This window comes from Amyelois transitella, chromosome 11 (assembly GCF_032362555.1).
Source record: "Amyelois transitella isolate CPQ chromosome 11, ilAmyTran1.1, whole genome shotgun sequence".
Lineage (NCBI taxonomy): Eukaryota > Metazoa > Arthropoda > Insecta > Lepidoptera > Pyralidae > Amyelois > Amyelois transitella.
In genome coordinates, this window is record NC_083514.1 from 9474704 (window position 1) to 9489690 (window position 14987).

General features: G+C 38.2%; 1 protein-coding gene across 2 annotated transcripts; it reads right to left on the reverse strand.

Annotated features, from left to right (window-relative positions):
* Positions 1 to 519: 519 nt before the first annotated feature.
* Positions 520 to 14367, reverse strand: LOC106139930 (transcriptional regulator Myc-B). Of its 2 annotated transcripts, none has more exons than XM_013341440.2 (3): positions 14063 to 14367; positions 11051 to 11706; positions 520 to 4233 (listed from the first exon to the last, which is right to left on the reverse strand). In XM_013341440.2, exons 2-3 carry the CDS (start codon positions 11592 to 11594, stop codon positions 3683 to 3685), a joined length of 1095 nt encoding a protein of 364 aa, XP_013196894.1. In that variant the 5' UTR covers positions 11595 to 11706; positions 14063 to 14367; the 3' UTR covers positions 520 to 3682. The 2 variants fall into 2 exon arrangements, with proteins under 2 accessions (XP_013196894.1, XP_013196896.1); XM_013341442.2 differs by lacking the exon at positions 14063 to 14367 and adding an exon at positions 12294 to 12493.
* Between the last annotated feature and the right edge of the window lie 620 nt (positions 14368 to 14987).

Sequence of the window (14987 nt, forward strand, 5' to 3'; positions counted from 1 at the left end):
TATGGCAAAACAACGTTTGCCGGGACAGCTAGTGCTATGCTTTTTGTAATAAATGTATATTTAGGCTTATAAACATGGGATTTCTCTTCTAAGCGAAGGGCTAGCCACCTGTCACTATTTGAATCCCAATTCTATTATTAAGCTTAATTCAAGAATAAATGAATGAATATGTATGCTGTGAAATTATTAAGTAGTCTCCCCTTGTCCCGGCACTTTGGACAAATCCATCTATGTGGTTACCCGAAGAGAAAGAAACAAAGAGACGTGTCTTCTTAAAGTGTGAGATTGACAAGGAATGTCATTTTCAAATATGTATCTGTTTTTTCAGGTATTCTTTGTCAACTAAATTACTTTTTTTTTTCAATTTTGAAAGCCAAAATAACTGAACCACAGTTAATAATTAGAAGCATGTATTCTGAATAGAATTTTTTTAACAAGTTATGTTTTGTCAAAATTATATCTTTACATCTAATATAAATTGCATTTTTTGAACCAAACAGGGAGAGGATAGGTAAGTGATCGATTAAAAGAACTCCTTTTTTTCAAGCCGAGTAAGACAAAGCTTTCGAAACATCACCCCACAGTACCGCAGGTACATAAATCACAGAATCTGAACAAAAGTCAACCCCCATTTACACCGAAACAGTATAAAAATCACATCAACGTTTCTATTCTTCGCCTTACTACGACTAATTTATTACATAATAGAATTAACCTTAATGCTTTCGATATTACACGTAATTAAGGAACAAAAACCAAAAATCTTTTCACAATAATATACTAGTATCCGATATATGATGGTAAGTACTCGGAGCCCCGCTTCAAAGATTGCATAGTGCATCATTAATAATAGGCGGAATTTCTTTGCGCCGTGCATTCTCTGTAGCGTTTGCATGCCGGCCCTGCCAGCAGTAATACCAACCGAATAATCACACTTGACTTTCTAGCTAAGGTTGGCACTACTGCCCAGTGGCCTGAAGTTCGTTCGGCTCGGATACTAGGCAATATAAAAAGTACAAGATAAAAACTAATAACGTGACTTATACGATTCGTAGCTTACTTATAGAATGTACACATTATGTAAAATTATACCATCTGGGCAGTTGTGGAAATGTGCCTTGTCAACAATAATTTCTTGCTAATTTAAACTCGATCGGCTTACTACTTCGTAAAGCTGTCGATATCCTATAATAATCCTGTAATGACTGAACTGTCTTTAATTTAAGGTGCCACTGGCTATCGCCATGGCAATTTGGCTGTCCAATAACTAAATTATTTATTTATGTCAAGTTAAGATTAACAAAAAAAAATAAATGCAGGTACAACATTCGAGAAAACTCTCCAGTTAAAGAAAACCTAAACGATTACTAGAAGTAAATATCGTTTACAAATAATATGCAGGCGTATGTGTAAAAACTATACCCTATTATGTACATTTTACACTAGTGGAAGATAAAACTGACAATCTTTAACACGATATCTATAAATATCTCGTGTAACCACTATTACTAACAAACAATCGCCTAACTTATTAATATTTTTCACAAAAAAATATTTCTTGCAACTAATTCGAGATACACCTAAATAATTATATATACACAGCAAGGCACATTCCGCACGCAATAAAAGCCATGATTTCTACCGACCATGTGCTTGATAAAACATCAACCTTATGTTTACCTGGACAGATAAAAAACTATATATACAAAACAGATGATAGGATTTGGTCGGGTTACACTGTCAGATTTGGCAAGAACACCAGATCATTAACACCTCTTTGCTGGTCGTTATTAAAAGACCAATTAGACTATGCGGTATTCCGCCTATCTGTAACTTTAAATTATTAGAGGCGGCTTATTTCTATTTATATGTAAAAAAAAAACAGATAAGCGGAATAAAATAGAGGAAAATTTCTTTTGACCGCGTCAAGAATGCATTTAAAAACAGGAAAAATACCCATCTCATCAATTATACATTCACTGTATAATTAATCGTAAGTTACTTAAATATCACTCTTGTTTCTATCCAAACCCGACATGTTGATCCCTGTAAATCTCACCCTTCCATAACGGTATAACAAATCCCGTTGTCGAGACATAAAAAAGAAAAAAAAAACAAAAAAAACTTCTAATCGACTATACGATATATCATCTTAAATTCCAACAATTTCTTACAACTTTCTAAATTAGTTTTTATGATTCTGCCCAGGTTTGCGCATCGATCGCGAGTATATGACTAACTTACTCCGATAAAAATATATAATAAAGAAAAAAAAATGCAAATTTTCTATAGGTAGGTACTATGAGGAACTATTACTTGGTTATTTTTTTCAAGTCCATGGACTTAAGCGGATTTATAGATTTTGATGTTATATCAAAATACACAGTCTATTTCATAATTGTTTAACAAAATTGTCTCTGAGATTTTATCTTTCACAGTAAGTATGCATGTCATTTGGACTATAATATTTTTCGGTTTTATTTTACATATAAATTATATGTACCACTAAAGTAACTGATTAGCTAATTCCAAATCTCGCAAACCAATCGCTATACATATATATGTCGATTTTAATAATCTATATAGCCATAATACAATATGAAATGGGAACTCTACCCGCTTGATCTTCGTGAATGTAAATGAACTATATTTTTTTTAAGATTTCTAAATTTAAGATAATGATCTATTACATAACCAATAATTAAATAGCAAAGCGAGTGAACCAAGTTAAATGTAATGGGAATCGAGCGTATCTAAGACGGGTAGGTGATACTTATTAAAAGTTACTTATTAGTCAATGTTATATGAGATAATTCATGTAAAAAAGGCCGGTGCATACAATTAAGTGGTCCATTATAAGAACAATTCCATTTAGAGTTAATCGCGTGACTAAAATGTAAAAAAAGAAACATTAAACGTGTTAAAATTTACAAAATAACAAAATATCTAGGTACCAAAGCATTCAGACCTAACTTAATGTAATAATTATAATTAAAAGTAACATCGCAAATATCACTACTTTTCATATTCTACAGTCATCGGGCCGAAAACATATATAGGCCAATCATCTCCTGACCCAAAGGTCGCCAACTCTTACCATCTCCAACTAAAAACCTGACTTGAAATACAAAATACACTAGTAAAAAGGTCCAGTAAAAGATCTTGTTTTTTTTATCGATTCGAAATAATACATCAACATATGTCATATTTTTCGATTAGTCAACACGGAGTAAATCTGTAATGCGTTATGTCAACTGTGTATAATTTAATGATAAATTCATAAAACACTTTACGAGGTATAACCAGTCTACTAGTTCACGAAGCAGTCTGTAATAATAAAGATATTTTACTGAAGACCTAGGATTTATTTAACAACAGCTTTATGGCTCACTTTGGCACTGCAAAATATCGTTTGAGCAAACTAAAGCCGCAGTTATTGCTTTTTAACTACGTCACCCCGGTATACAGAAGCAGAGTAAGCCGTAAAAGCTGACTTTCGGATACGAGTATAACAAATTCCCAACAACAATAGGACCTCACTCTTAACTTCGTTACGTACAAAAATTTACAATTCCGCAGAGCAGTCCGAATTATTGGTAGTTATAACGTCACTGCTAAGTCTATAAGGGAATTTCCACTTTTACACAAGACCACACGATGTGGTGGTTGAGACCCTTAACGCTCATTGCAAGCGGTGACGAGCTGATTGCGCGCGCAACTTTTTCAGTTTAGCCATGAGTTTGACTTGTTCTTTCATTAACGTCGAGCGTTGGAGTTCTTCCGCGCGTAATCTACGGCAAAGGGCAGCGGCTTCACGGAGTATCACTACTTTAGGGGCACGCTCCTTGTCCCTAGTCGCGGGGACCTGCTGCTTGAGTTCATCGAAGAGATTTTTAAGGCCAATGCGGCGGAGACGCTCCATGTCATTGTGGATGGAGCGGCGTTCGGTCTCGGGGCAGTCGCCCTCAGACTCGGTGTCAGTGTTAGACTTGCGCCCGCGCCTGCCTGGGCCCCTGCGTTTTCGAACGCCGCCAGTGGCGATGTTTGTTGGTGGTACGAGGCGCTTACGGGCCACCGGACGAGACCTCGTTGTGATGGCACTTGCCACCGTGCGCTGGAACATTTGGCGTTCCTGAGCTGATGGGGCACGCGGCAAGCTGTTAGAGCGCATATGTTGAGGCGCACCAAGAGTCTGCTGACATGCTTCAAGGGAGACAACGTCGATTTCCTCCTCTGTAACAAGAGAAACCGTGTTCAGTAACACTGCAAACCTGTTATACGTTATCAAAATATATTTAGAAACCCGCATTCACCGTTACATTCCTTCCATACTTTCATTCACAACGTTCATTACGCTCGCATCACCATAAAAGGCGGGCGGCATTTGTTATGCTGCATCCATAGATATGGAACTAAATCTAGTCGGGGAGTCGAGATGCGACTGCAGTAGTCAGGTGCGCGGGATGGGGTGGGCGGAACGCGGAAGGGGGGAGGCCGACGACCCCATCGTACTACCGCAGCGTCTGCCGCCATCGATCCAGACGCCTGATGGCTGACGTCACGGCGCGGTATTCGCGCCAAAACGAGCGCGCATGCGCGGCGTGCTGCCGCAGCGTCCGCACTCAATGGACGCCGGATTATCAACCGATGGACACGCTTTCCGGCTTTCGCGCTACCCATTTAACAAAGCGATTCGAAATTAACTGTCACGCGACGACTGCACGATAATGCTCCCCGCCGGCACATCTGATGCTACCGGTGTCGTACAAATGCCTAGCTTCTTACCACTCGTATCGGTCCATTCTGACTGATCACATTACGCTTGGAAATATGTGAGAGACGTACGGAGTTGCATGGCGTCAAACGTGACTACCTCAACACGGGCGTCTATCTTTTTATAATATTCCTGCCTTTTCTAGAACCGAGGCTACAAGAGCGCGGGGTTCCCAAATGTAGCAGGTTAGTTAGGGATATACATCGATAAATAGTCTATTGACTTTATGAATTAACAAAAGTAACTCGGAAATGTGCCGCGTATTCCGGTCAGTTCTGCAATTGCGCGAAATGATTGCTGAGAGCGGCGTGTTCGTTTCTATGAATGAGTTGGTATGCGAGCGTCGAGTTAGCGATCGAATTGCAAGTATTACAGTGCGGATGTGGCCGGCTGGCAGCCTCGTGTTTACGCCGTAGTGCAAGTTTCGCGGAATCCGTCGCGCGATCCGGTTTCACTAACAAATAATTATGTCAGCAGTTCATTGTGATTAAAGGTTACCGGTAAACGGTAAACTCCCACCGCTATTTACGTACACATCAAGAAGGACGAGGATTTCATAGCATCTCCGAACGCTTGAAATAGAAACTCGTTACGTGGGCGCTATATGAGCCAGGGACGCTCGCGAAATAAGTATTCGACTACGCAGTAAAAATTGTAAAAAAAACTGCGCATGATATACATTATCTACCTAAGCTAAGATAAATTTATACGCCAACGCGCACTTTTTACTCCGATTTCCGCATAGTTACGCGGTCGCTTATCGTGGTTGGGCGTCGATCTAATTTGAGTATCGGCGCCTGTCGTCGCACACGCCTCTAAACGTAGAGATAGGGCTGAGCCACAAAAGTTACTAATTAATTTATAATTATATAGAAAAAAAAAATATTTTTAATTAGAAACCGTTAGAAAAGGCACAGCCCTGCGCCCAGTGGAGTCGATTTCCAAGCGAGTATTTTCTCCCGGCGCCAACGCGATTAACAGTCACCAGAGTATTTGTTTCAGCTCTGCGTGTAAGCGATATGGGCGGTATTGTCGCGGTGCGCCGCCGCCGGTCCGGTCTAGTGCATATCTATTATAACGCCATAGTTCTAGACGCGATTCTCGGATCCCCTGATGTTCCAATTTTAAAGGCATACCACAGCTAATCCGTTTTTTGCTGCCGATGCGGCCAGTATCTTTCTGATCTCATGAAAAAATTATGACTATTCTTCGTGGTTTTAATGAATTTTATACTGTATGATGTATTAAAAACATTTTTATGTAGCTCAAGTCAATAATTAACGAGTATATTTAATCTATGAGTACATAGTCTAACGATTACTCACTAAACGAATTCCTAGTAACATGATGTAACGCATGAATGGGTAATTCGCTAAGACGTTGGGTATAACCCCATCTTGATAAATATAGCTCATATGTATCAAGGGATTCAAATACTTGACAACAAGATAATATATAGAAATTGGAAAAAGTTCGAAATTCAATCTCGATAATGGCAGGTGTTGAATTTAAAAAAAAAAAGGCTGTTTGAAAAAGGAACGAGTCTAATGGTGTCGTCAAGTGTGCCCTGGTAGGAGTCGAACACGCCTCGCTGACCACGACTGCGAGGCCAAGTTCACTGGCATTTGAGCGCGATAATTAAAAATTATAGTGACGCGCACGCGGCGCACGCCATCTTACACAGTGTGATCGAAACTAGACGAAAAAAAAAACTCGTTAACGAGATTACGTATCTTATTTAAACGGATTCTTTGGCGCTGTTAACAGCTGTTACAAAATGTTAACTATTAAAAGGGATAAACAAGTTTAAAGATTTTCCTTTGAAAAATTAACACAGTAAATTTTTAATTTTCGAAACTTTCTTAACAAGCCATCACCCTGTAAATATGCTTCGCCATATGACGGTACACTCGATGCTAATTAGTTAGTACAATGCACGCCCTCGGACCAGTTCTTAAAGTAGCTTATAATTTTTATAGTAAACTTTCTCATTATCCCACGGAACTTCTAACGGAAGCCGCTCAGCAGCACATGCGATGTCATTAATTACTTTATCAACATAAATTTCCTTTGATAAGTTTTAATTTACAATGGATTACAATAAGATTAGTTTATATTATGGGCAAATAAAAAAAAAACTCAAAAAATGGATGGGAATTAATTGCCTGGACCTACTCGTCTAGGTGTGAGAATCTAAAATAAATACACCATAGACGTATCCGAACATATTGAACGGAACTATTTCAGAAGTATTACGCAACCGGGACAAAGTCGGTCATCTGGCCTTTGGGAAGCACTTGAGAATTGCCGACTTCCAAAATAGACGGTTGTGTAATTTACGATGGGTATCATGGATCGATCGCACCAGCTCCGACCTTGGGCGGGTTCGCGCGGAAGTTCACGGACGCGTGCGTTGATAGAAACGTGACGCAATGCCGTTTTATTGGTCATTAATAAACGGAAGAGTCACCCACGTGAGGCGACTTTTGAGAGTCTGCGAATTTGGTATCCAAAAATGCCAGACTAAGCGATAAATCACAAGTGTCAATTCGTACAAAATTTAACATTGTTCCATTTAATAAATTTGTTTACCATTGCCAACCCTAATAATAAAAATTAACCAATGCATTCCAACAATATCACAATTTACCGAACCGACATGCTTAAACAATGTTGTTTACAAGGTAAGATGTGTTTCCATGCAAGTTTTCGGAGTTCAGCCGGCTTGCAACTTGCTCCGTGTAAAAACCTTTCTAACTCACCAGATTCGTCTCCATTTTTAGAAGAGTCCTCGCTGCTGTTCTTCTGAATCACGTTGTCGCAATCCGCATTAATGCCCGAATCAGGACTAACGTCCATAAGACTATCGTCGTTCAAGATATAGTCTTTTTCATGATCTATAAAATTAATTAATTTATAATTAAGAAATAAACCTTTTTTTAATATACCATCAAGCGAATATTCATAGTTATGCACGACACGCCCATTCGTAGACATAGTATAACCAGTTACACTTGTTACATCTTTATGGAACAACTGAATGGAAAATGCCATGTTAAAAACTCGACCGGCCATAAAATTATCATTTAATTAATTTGGCAGAACGATCAAATCCGACCCGGGCTATTGAAGAGATCAAGGTATGTAAGTACGTACAAGTTTATCTTGTTGCGAAGTAGGTATTCTTATCATTAGTCAGTCAGTCGGGTTCTGATGATAAGAAAATACCAAATTTATGTTAGGGTGTCACGTTGTTTTATTGTTATCTCCATTGATAGTTGACGAAGGCCACAGTGAGGCCAAGAAGCCATTTAGACACGCGAGTTCAGTCACAGAATTGTCAGCTGATTTTCGCGATTTACACTTAAAATTTCATGTTTCTTAATTTGAATAATGAAAAGAACGCAAACAAAAGCGAGTTAATCTGAAAATTAATACTGAAAATGAATCTATCGATTGTCCGTACAGTTTTCCCGTCCCTAATTTTCGCCGGTCGTTAAAAATGAAATAATTCTTACTGATGAAACTTCAAAGCGATTGTTTTAAATATCTAACTGCATAATTCGCGACGATAACGCCAAGGACATTTCCACTACATACACTCAAGTACCTACATAGTATCGGCTTACGATAAATCAACTAAGAATTTATCAATATCCGATAAGAGAAATACCTAAAGGTGGTTTTATCACATGGCATTATTTTAAATATGTTGTGTAATTTTCAGAGTTGAATTTGAGCAAAGTTAAGAACCAATCAAGATAATAAATGCATCCAAATACTCGTATTACAAATACACTTCTGAGATAGTTATATTCCAGTGAAGAAAAACTCTGGAGAAATAAATTGATTGTATTTTAAGGCTTGGTAAATGCAGAAATAAATCATTCAAAGCTAATACCAAGTCAAGTTGTAAATCATAATAAGCTTGAAGCTAATATCAGTTAAAATATAGTTTGAATGTGGGTTACAGGGCCGCTATGCTGTGCTGAGGCCGAGCGGTAAGTAAATTCAGCGATCACAAAATTGAGGTCAGCTGTTTCTACTATCAGAGCACTAACCGAATATACTTGCGCCTAGCAACCGATTAAGTGGCAAAACCAATGTTACACTAGAAACGTGATAATCAAGAATGGATAATTTAAATGTATTTTAAAATCGCTTTTAAACGAGATATGAACATTTTAAAAATGCTATTTTTACATAATAAACTAATTTCTGATATTAGCCTCCGTGGACTAGATAAGTCACGTCAAACGGGTGAAAAAGGCATATTTAGAAACTGGGGCGGTCAATCTTGTCTCAAATTAAAGTCTAGAATGGGATTAAATTTATCTAGAAGTGAACACAGCCTTGGCTCACAGATTGATAGTTGTGTTTAGGACAGCCGAGCTAACCGGATTCGACGGCCTAAATTGCCCTTAAAGGAATTCACAATTCTATAGGCGACCATTGCCCTACTTTTCGTTACATACATATATATATACATCACGTGCTTAGATAGCGCCTAAATCGACCTTATCGTGTGTTAATTTTGATAACTGATGTAAACTTTATCAGGGATTGCAATATTAACGTACACATTATTGCTCTTGATGCTTTGTGATGAGGTTTGTCAAATCTCCAATTCATTAGAGATATCAGATAATAACGGTACTAACTCGATGAGCAGAGTACTAACTACACGTTAAATGCCATGTTGCAATTAATGAAAATATTTTAATTACGAAATTGAACGTTGCGAAATTTACAACTACATCGCATCTCGTAAAAGTAAAGTAAATATGGGTTTAAATTCTTCACGGCTCGCGTTTGATAATAAACATGATTTAGTATCTGGAACGTAGCGCATGTCTGCCTAGTAGTTAAACTGAACATCGCAGTAAAAAAGCTATGCGATTAAATAAAATTGTCGTATGCAACTACGAATTGGGGCCAAAATGTGACAGCTTCAAACATACATATAATGTTTTCAGCGTGTCCGTACGCGAAACGATAAAAGTACAATACATCGTATATTTTTAACACACGTTAAAATGCATTAGTGTTGTGACATGCACAGTGAGTTTCAGATTATATCGATTATGTTTCAAAAGACTTTGAACGTCATACTTTTATTTTAATGTGAAAGTAGATGGATCAATCATTGTGGGCAGGGTTGGTAATATTTTAAGTAGACTGGTTTTCAATCACGATTATTTAGACTATGTCTATCAAATTGTCGTCCGGTCGGGCTAGACATGCGAGTAGCGTCCTAAACCGGTCTGGGGGGCTGAGCGTCCACTTCAATGAGATTCCATTTCATTCCGCTGTATTCTTATTCGAATAACGGACTGTATAAGATTACAGAAGCTACGGTAGACTTTTTATTGGTCTTACAAAGCAGTGATCCATATAATTTACTTACTCAGTCGGATAGCTTAAAAGCGGAGATGTTTATTTGACTAACAATAAATATTGAGGAACAAGTTTGTAAACAAACCGCAGGAATTTAACACATGCCAATCCCGACCTTACCCAAAGCTATTATTAACGATAAATTTAAAATAATTACATAACACTACACATGAATACTAATACATCGCTGACATCCTTTTGAGGTCAGTTGAAACATAATTGATTATAGAAACAATGCAGCGTGAATTGATAATAAATATAAAAATAGCCTAAGATATTTTCCGTTTCAACTTAATTGGACTTTGAAAATTTTACGGCTTATTCGAATGGATGTAATACTTATAAGAAACGTAGCTTAAGCTAGAACTTATTGCTCTTGGTCTCCTTAAGAGCTTAAGAGTATCCGAACGGCCAAATATGAACTCGACCCGCGATTTTAACAGGAAGCGTCTACTTGTCACTGAATGCGTCAAGGTCAGGACGTCTCGGTCGACGCACCAGCGACCTTAGATGCGACCTAATCTCATCCACAGACCTTTCCCAGCTAATGCCCGCAAACAGGACAATTTCTATTCTAATTAAACGTGTCAATCCCGAGAGATGAACGGGCGGGTTGCGAAGGTTGCGCAATCTGACATTAAGGAAGGTTGGGGCGTTCAAGGTCGCAATGGGCGAAGGTTCCGGAAGAGCAAGCCGCGGGTGCGTCTAGACGCAGTGGGGGACGCGGGACGGTCGATACGCGCAGTTTCCCGCGCTCGCAACATGGCGCCTGCGTTCTCATCACATTCCCGGTGAAACCAAATTGCTGCCTTAAGAAAAATATCGTTTAAGACTTAATTTAATAATTACTATATAAAAAATAATTAAAATTAAACATACCTGATGACTCGCAAGAATCGGAAGGCGTCTGAACGCCGAGGCCGTCGCAATTTTGTCTGGCCAATGTGTAAGAATGATCTGCGACCACATCTCTCAGCAGTTTTCGGGCGGTAACGGCTACGTCTACTGCGTGTCGAAATGGTGGATGTTCATCGCCGTCCAAGGAAGGTGGCGTTTCAGGTCTTGGCGGTGACTGCGTGCTGTTTCGAAGGAGACTCTGTCCAGGTGAAGCAGTTATGTGTTCAGTTGGCACAAACGTGTTTCCAGGATGTACGGAGTCGTCGCACAAACCAGCCCACATGCAATCATGATGAACTATGTTTTCCTTCGCAGGTTCTTCTAATATATCAATTATACTCCAATCTCTGTCAATCTCAGTGGGTGTAATATCTGGCATGTCGGGAGGTGGTAATATATCCAATGTATCTACTTCAGTCTGCACTTGTGACCAAAACTCGGAAGTTAGGGCCAATTCCATTGTTGCGGAATCCATTTGATCCCATATGTCGAACTGAAGGGATGGTGGCTCGATTAATGCGGCCATTTTAAATTTAATATCTAAGACTAACTAGTTTTAAAGCTAAGACAACTTGTCGATATCACAGGAGCCTCTTATCACAGGAAACGATGCGCGCGTTAGGAGCTACGCACACCGTCTGAAACAATGAAAATTACGGTTTGAAATTTATGATAATGTTAATGCTAATAACATCAAAATATTAACTCAATTACAAATGGTCTCATAATTGTTGTTAATTAGCTTAAGATATAAAAATAATTTGGCGTTCTAAAGCAAATTTGGAATTTCGCCTACCGCTTACGAATTGAAACAATCAGGTAACTAAAAAAATATAAGTATAAGATAGTTATATAAAAATATAAGATAGTTAAGGAAATAAAATTATTAAAATGTATTTCAAATAATTTCTGAAAAATATAGAAATGCTACAAAATGTAAATACAAGGATGTTAATGTAATGATTATTTAATACAGAACATCAGTTCCGGGTTATTAATTACTTCACCATTAACTAAGTGTTAATTATTTGGTTTCTAAATAATATATTTAACAGTTTTGTAGATAAATGAACTGACTCTTCTCTACTTAAAGGCCTATATAACAGTAATATCGTAAGAAGAAAATTAGAAAAAGTATGGAATATAAAATCAAAAAGTCAACTAACATAAAAATAAATATAAAAAAAATTATAAATAAATAAGCAACCACATCGCAAAATATTACCTTTTAATAATGTAAATCCTAACAGTTTCACTAGTCTATGAGCAATCGCTTGCACACTCGCACGAATATTGAATTGTTGTTATTGAAATTTACTAGAACAATATTACACTAGGGTGTTGACCCCCGCACTTCACTTATTAACAAACAAGGCACAATGGCGTAGGATGCCTGGCACTGAACTAGGAAGAGGAAGTGTTCACCAGGAGATCTAAAACTGGAATGAGGGCTGGATGCGAAATCCCTGACTTTTAAGGAGGCCCTTATCTCAATTTTTTTTTCTATGAACAATTAGCTATTGTCATTTGTCGCCAGTAATAAACCCCGCAATTTTTTTCGCCCGATTTCTCAATAACGTCTACCTGCTCGGGCGGCGCATCCTTTTAGATAAGAAAATTTCTTCCGTAGACTCAGGTAAAAATTTGCAAAACTTTTTTTTATGTTACGCTGACTTGGCGCGAAATTGTTATAAAGCAATCTGTACAGAATTGTTACCAAGCTTTACCTAACTAGTAAAATATATTTGGGATTTTCCATTGCCTATGTCATTTGCACACAAGTTTTACGTCTATTTATATATTTACGATTTAGGAGGTATTCTATACATAAATTTACTTATATTTTAAATAAATAACTTTTTTTGTACTAATAACATTAAATCCATCTATTTTCAAAGATCGAATTGCCCTTTTTTCTTTCAAAATGAATGAAATGAAAATACCTATTTTATTTTTGTTTTAAGCATACAGGTGAGAGAACCTTTAGTTATGATCACAAGACATCACAAGACTTGTGGATATAGATATGACGGGTCTTTTCCCGCTTATTCTCAAGCTTTGAGTGGTAAAAGTGCGTATGGGATTTGTGAAATTAACCACAGGATTCAACATTACGTCCTATGAGTAGTCCCAAATTACTTTTTAACTATTTTGGGACTAACAACTTTACCAACTAATTTCGAAGACCTTTTGCCGTTTTTATGTGCAGAAATGCTCATTGAGTTGGCTAGAATTTTTAAAGGATTTTTCTACAGGTTTGAAAAGGTTTATTATACTATATATAATACCTACTGGTCAGGTAGGTAGGAGAGTAGCGCAATCGATAGCATTTATTTCCAAAATAAAATTATAAAATTATTGACATATTTTGTCAATCTCTCTCGTCTCGTTTTTGTTGGCGTTTGTGGATAAAGTAAAAAAATCATGGATGTCTTACAAATTTACGTACATAGGTAGGTTACCTACCTACTTTATGAAATGTAAATAAACCTATTTTATTGTTTTACGACATCTCTCAATTTATGCAGTCTGTTTTTATGGTAATACATATTTTTATGTATGATCTATGTATTTGGATGGTAATTACAAAACTTAGCAGCCAAAAATTAAGTTTGATAAAACAATTTTTAAATTGTGTAATTCCGACGCAATATCGTGTTTTAAAATGTAAACATCGGTGATATAGCGTCTATGTCGCACAAGTGAAGTAAATTATCAATTATTTTCCAAGTACCCACTAAAGTGTCATTTTGTCATTTCTGAACAATGTACACATTTATGTTAAGTTACTAATTTTATTAGGTTAAACAATTTGAAAATTGTGTGAAAAAGAATAGGACTTCGTTATTTGCCGGCAACGCCCCGCCATCATAAGTACAACATACCTAGGTAGGCACATAAACATACAATAACCACAAGTACCCCCATTACCATTATTTATAACAATTCTGTCCAGCTTGGACAGGTAAAAACAATAAAAAGTATATCACTCACCGAAAAGTTTGTGCAAAAAGCAATCCGACCGCAGCCGGCGGATTACACAATTTTACACAAGATTCTTCAGAATCTTCGACAAAGTTTTTTCCGTACACACTGCGTAACACTCACTAAGAATATGCGTTTGGTTAGACAGTGTAAATTATTAAATATGCTACTTCCAGGACCTCCGATTGAGTTTGTCAAACACTGAAACATTATTCGTGAGCCGGCCGGTTCAAAGAATTGCCGCGCGTACGTTCCGAATGACGCCGTGAACACGACTGACTGACTGAATGTGAGGGAACTAGCCCGCCGCCGCGCCGGTCGCGATCGCGAGTCGCGACCGCCGCGACAGCGCGCGCCGGCGGCCCCTCCCGCTACCCGTGATTCCCCGCGCCGCGCCCTACCGGCTAATTCGATGCCATTCAAGAAATTCTCTGAAAATACAACTCGAAATTGTTAAAACTTCACGCCAATGTGTCAAAAAGTATATAACAACAGGAATTCATGAATTTTATTTCGGAAATTAGGTTTAAAATGGCCAAGAATCTGTCTTGAGCCGGCGTCTCGCGAATCGCGGGCAAACAGCGGCATTTGATTGTGTGGGTGCTGTGGTCTTGTGTGAGTATTTCTGTGGGAGGAAAAGCAAGAAGTGAGTAGCTGGCTTTGATAATATGGTATGCTGGCTATACTATTGCAAATGTAGGATAGGAATAGGTAGGACATGTAGCTTTATTCCATTTCTGTGCTGTCATGTGTCTCTCTGTATCTGTGCAACGCGAACGCGGTCGCCGTCGACGGCGGCATTCGGCCGCGAGCCGTCACGAAGGGAGGGTGTATGTCGATTTTCGCCGCGCGGGCTGCTACTAAGCCGGTTGTCGATCGACATTCCAGCCCGGCACAGCGGCTATGGCGCGAAACAAAGATGCCTGAGCGATTC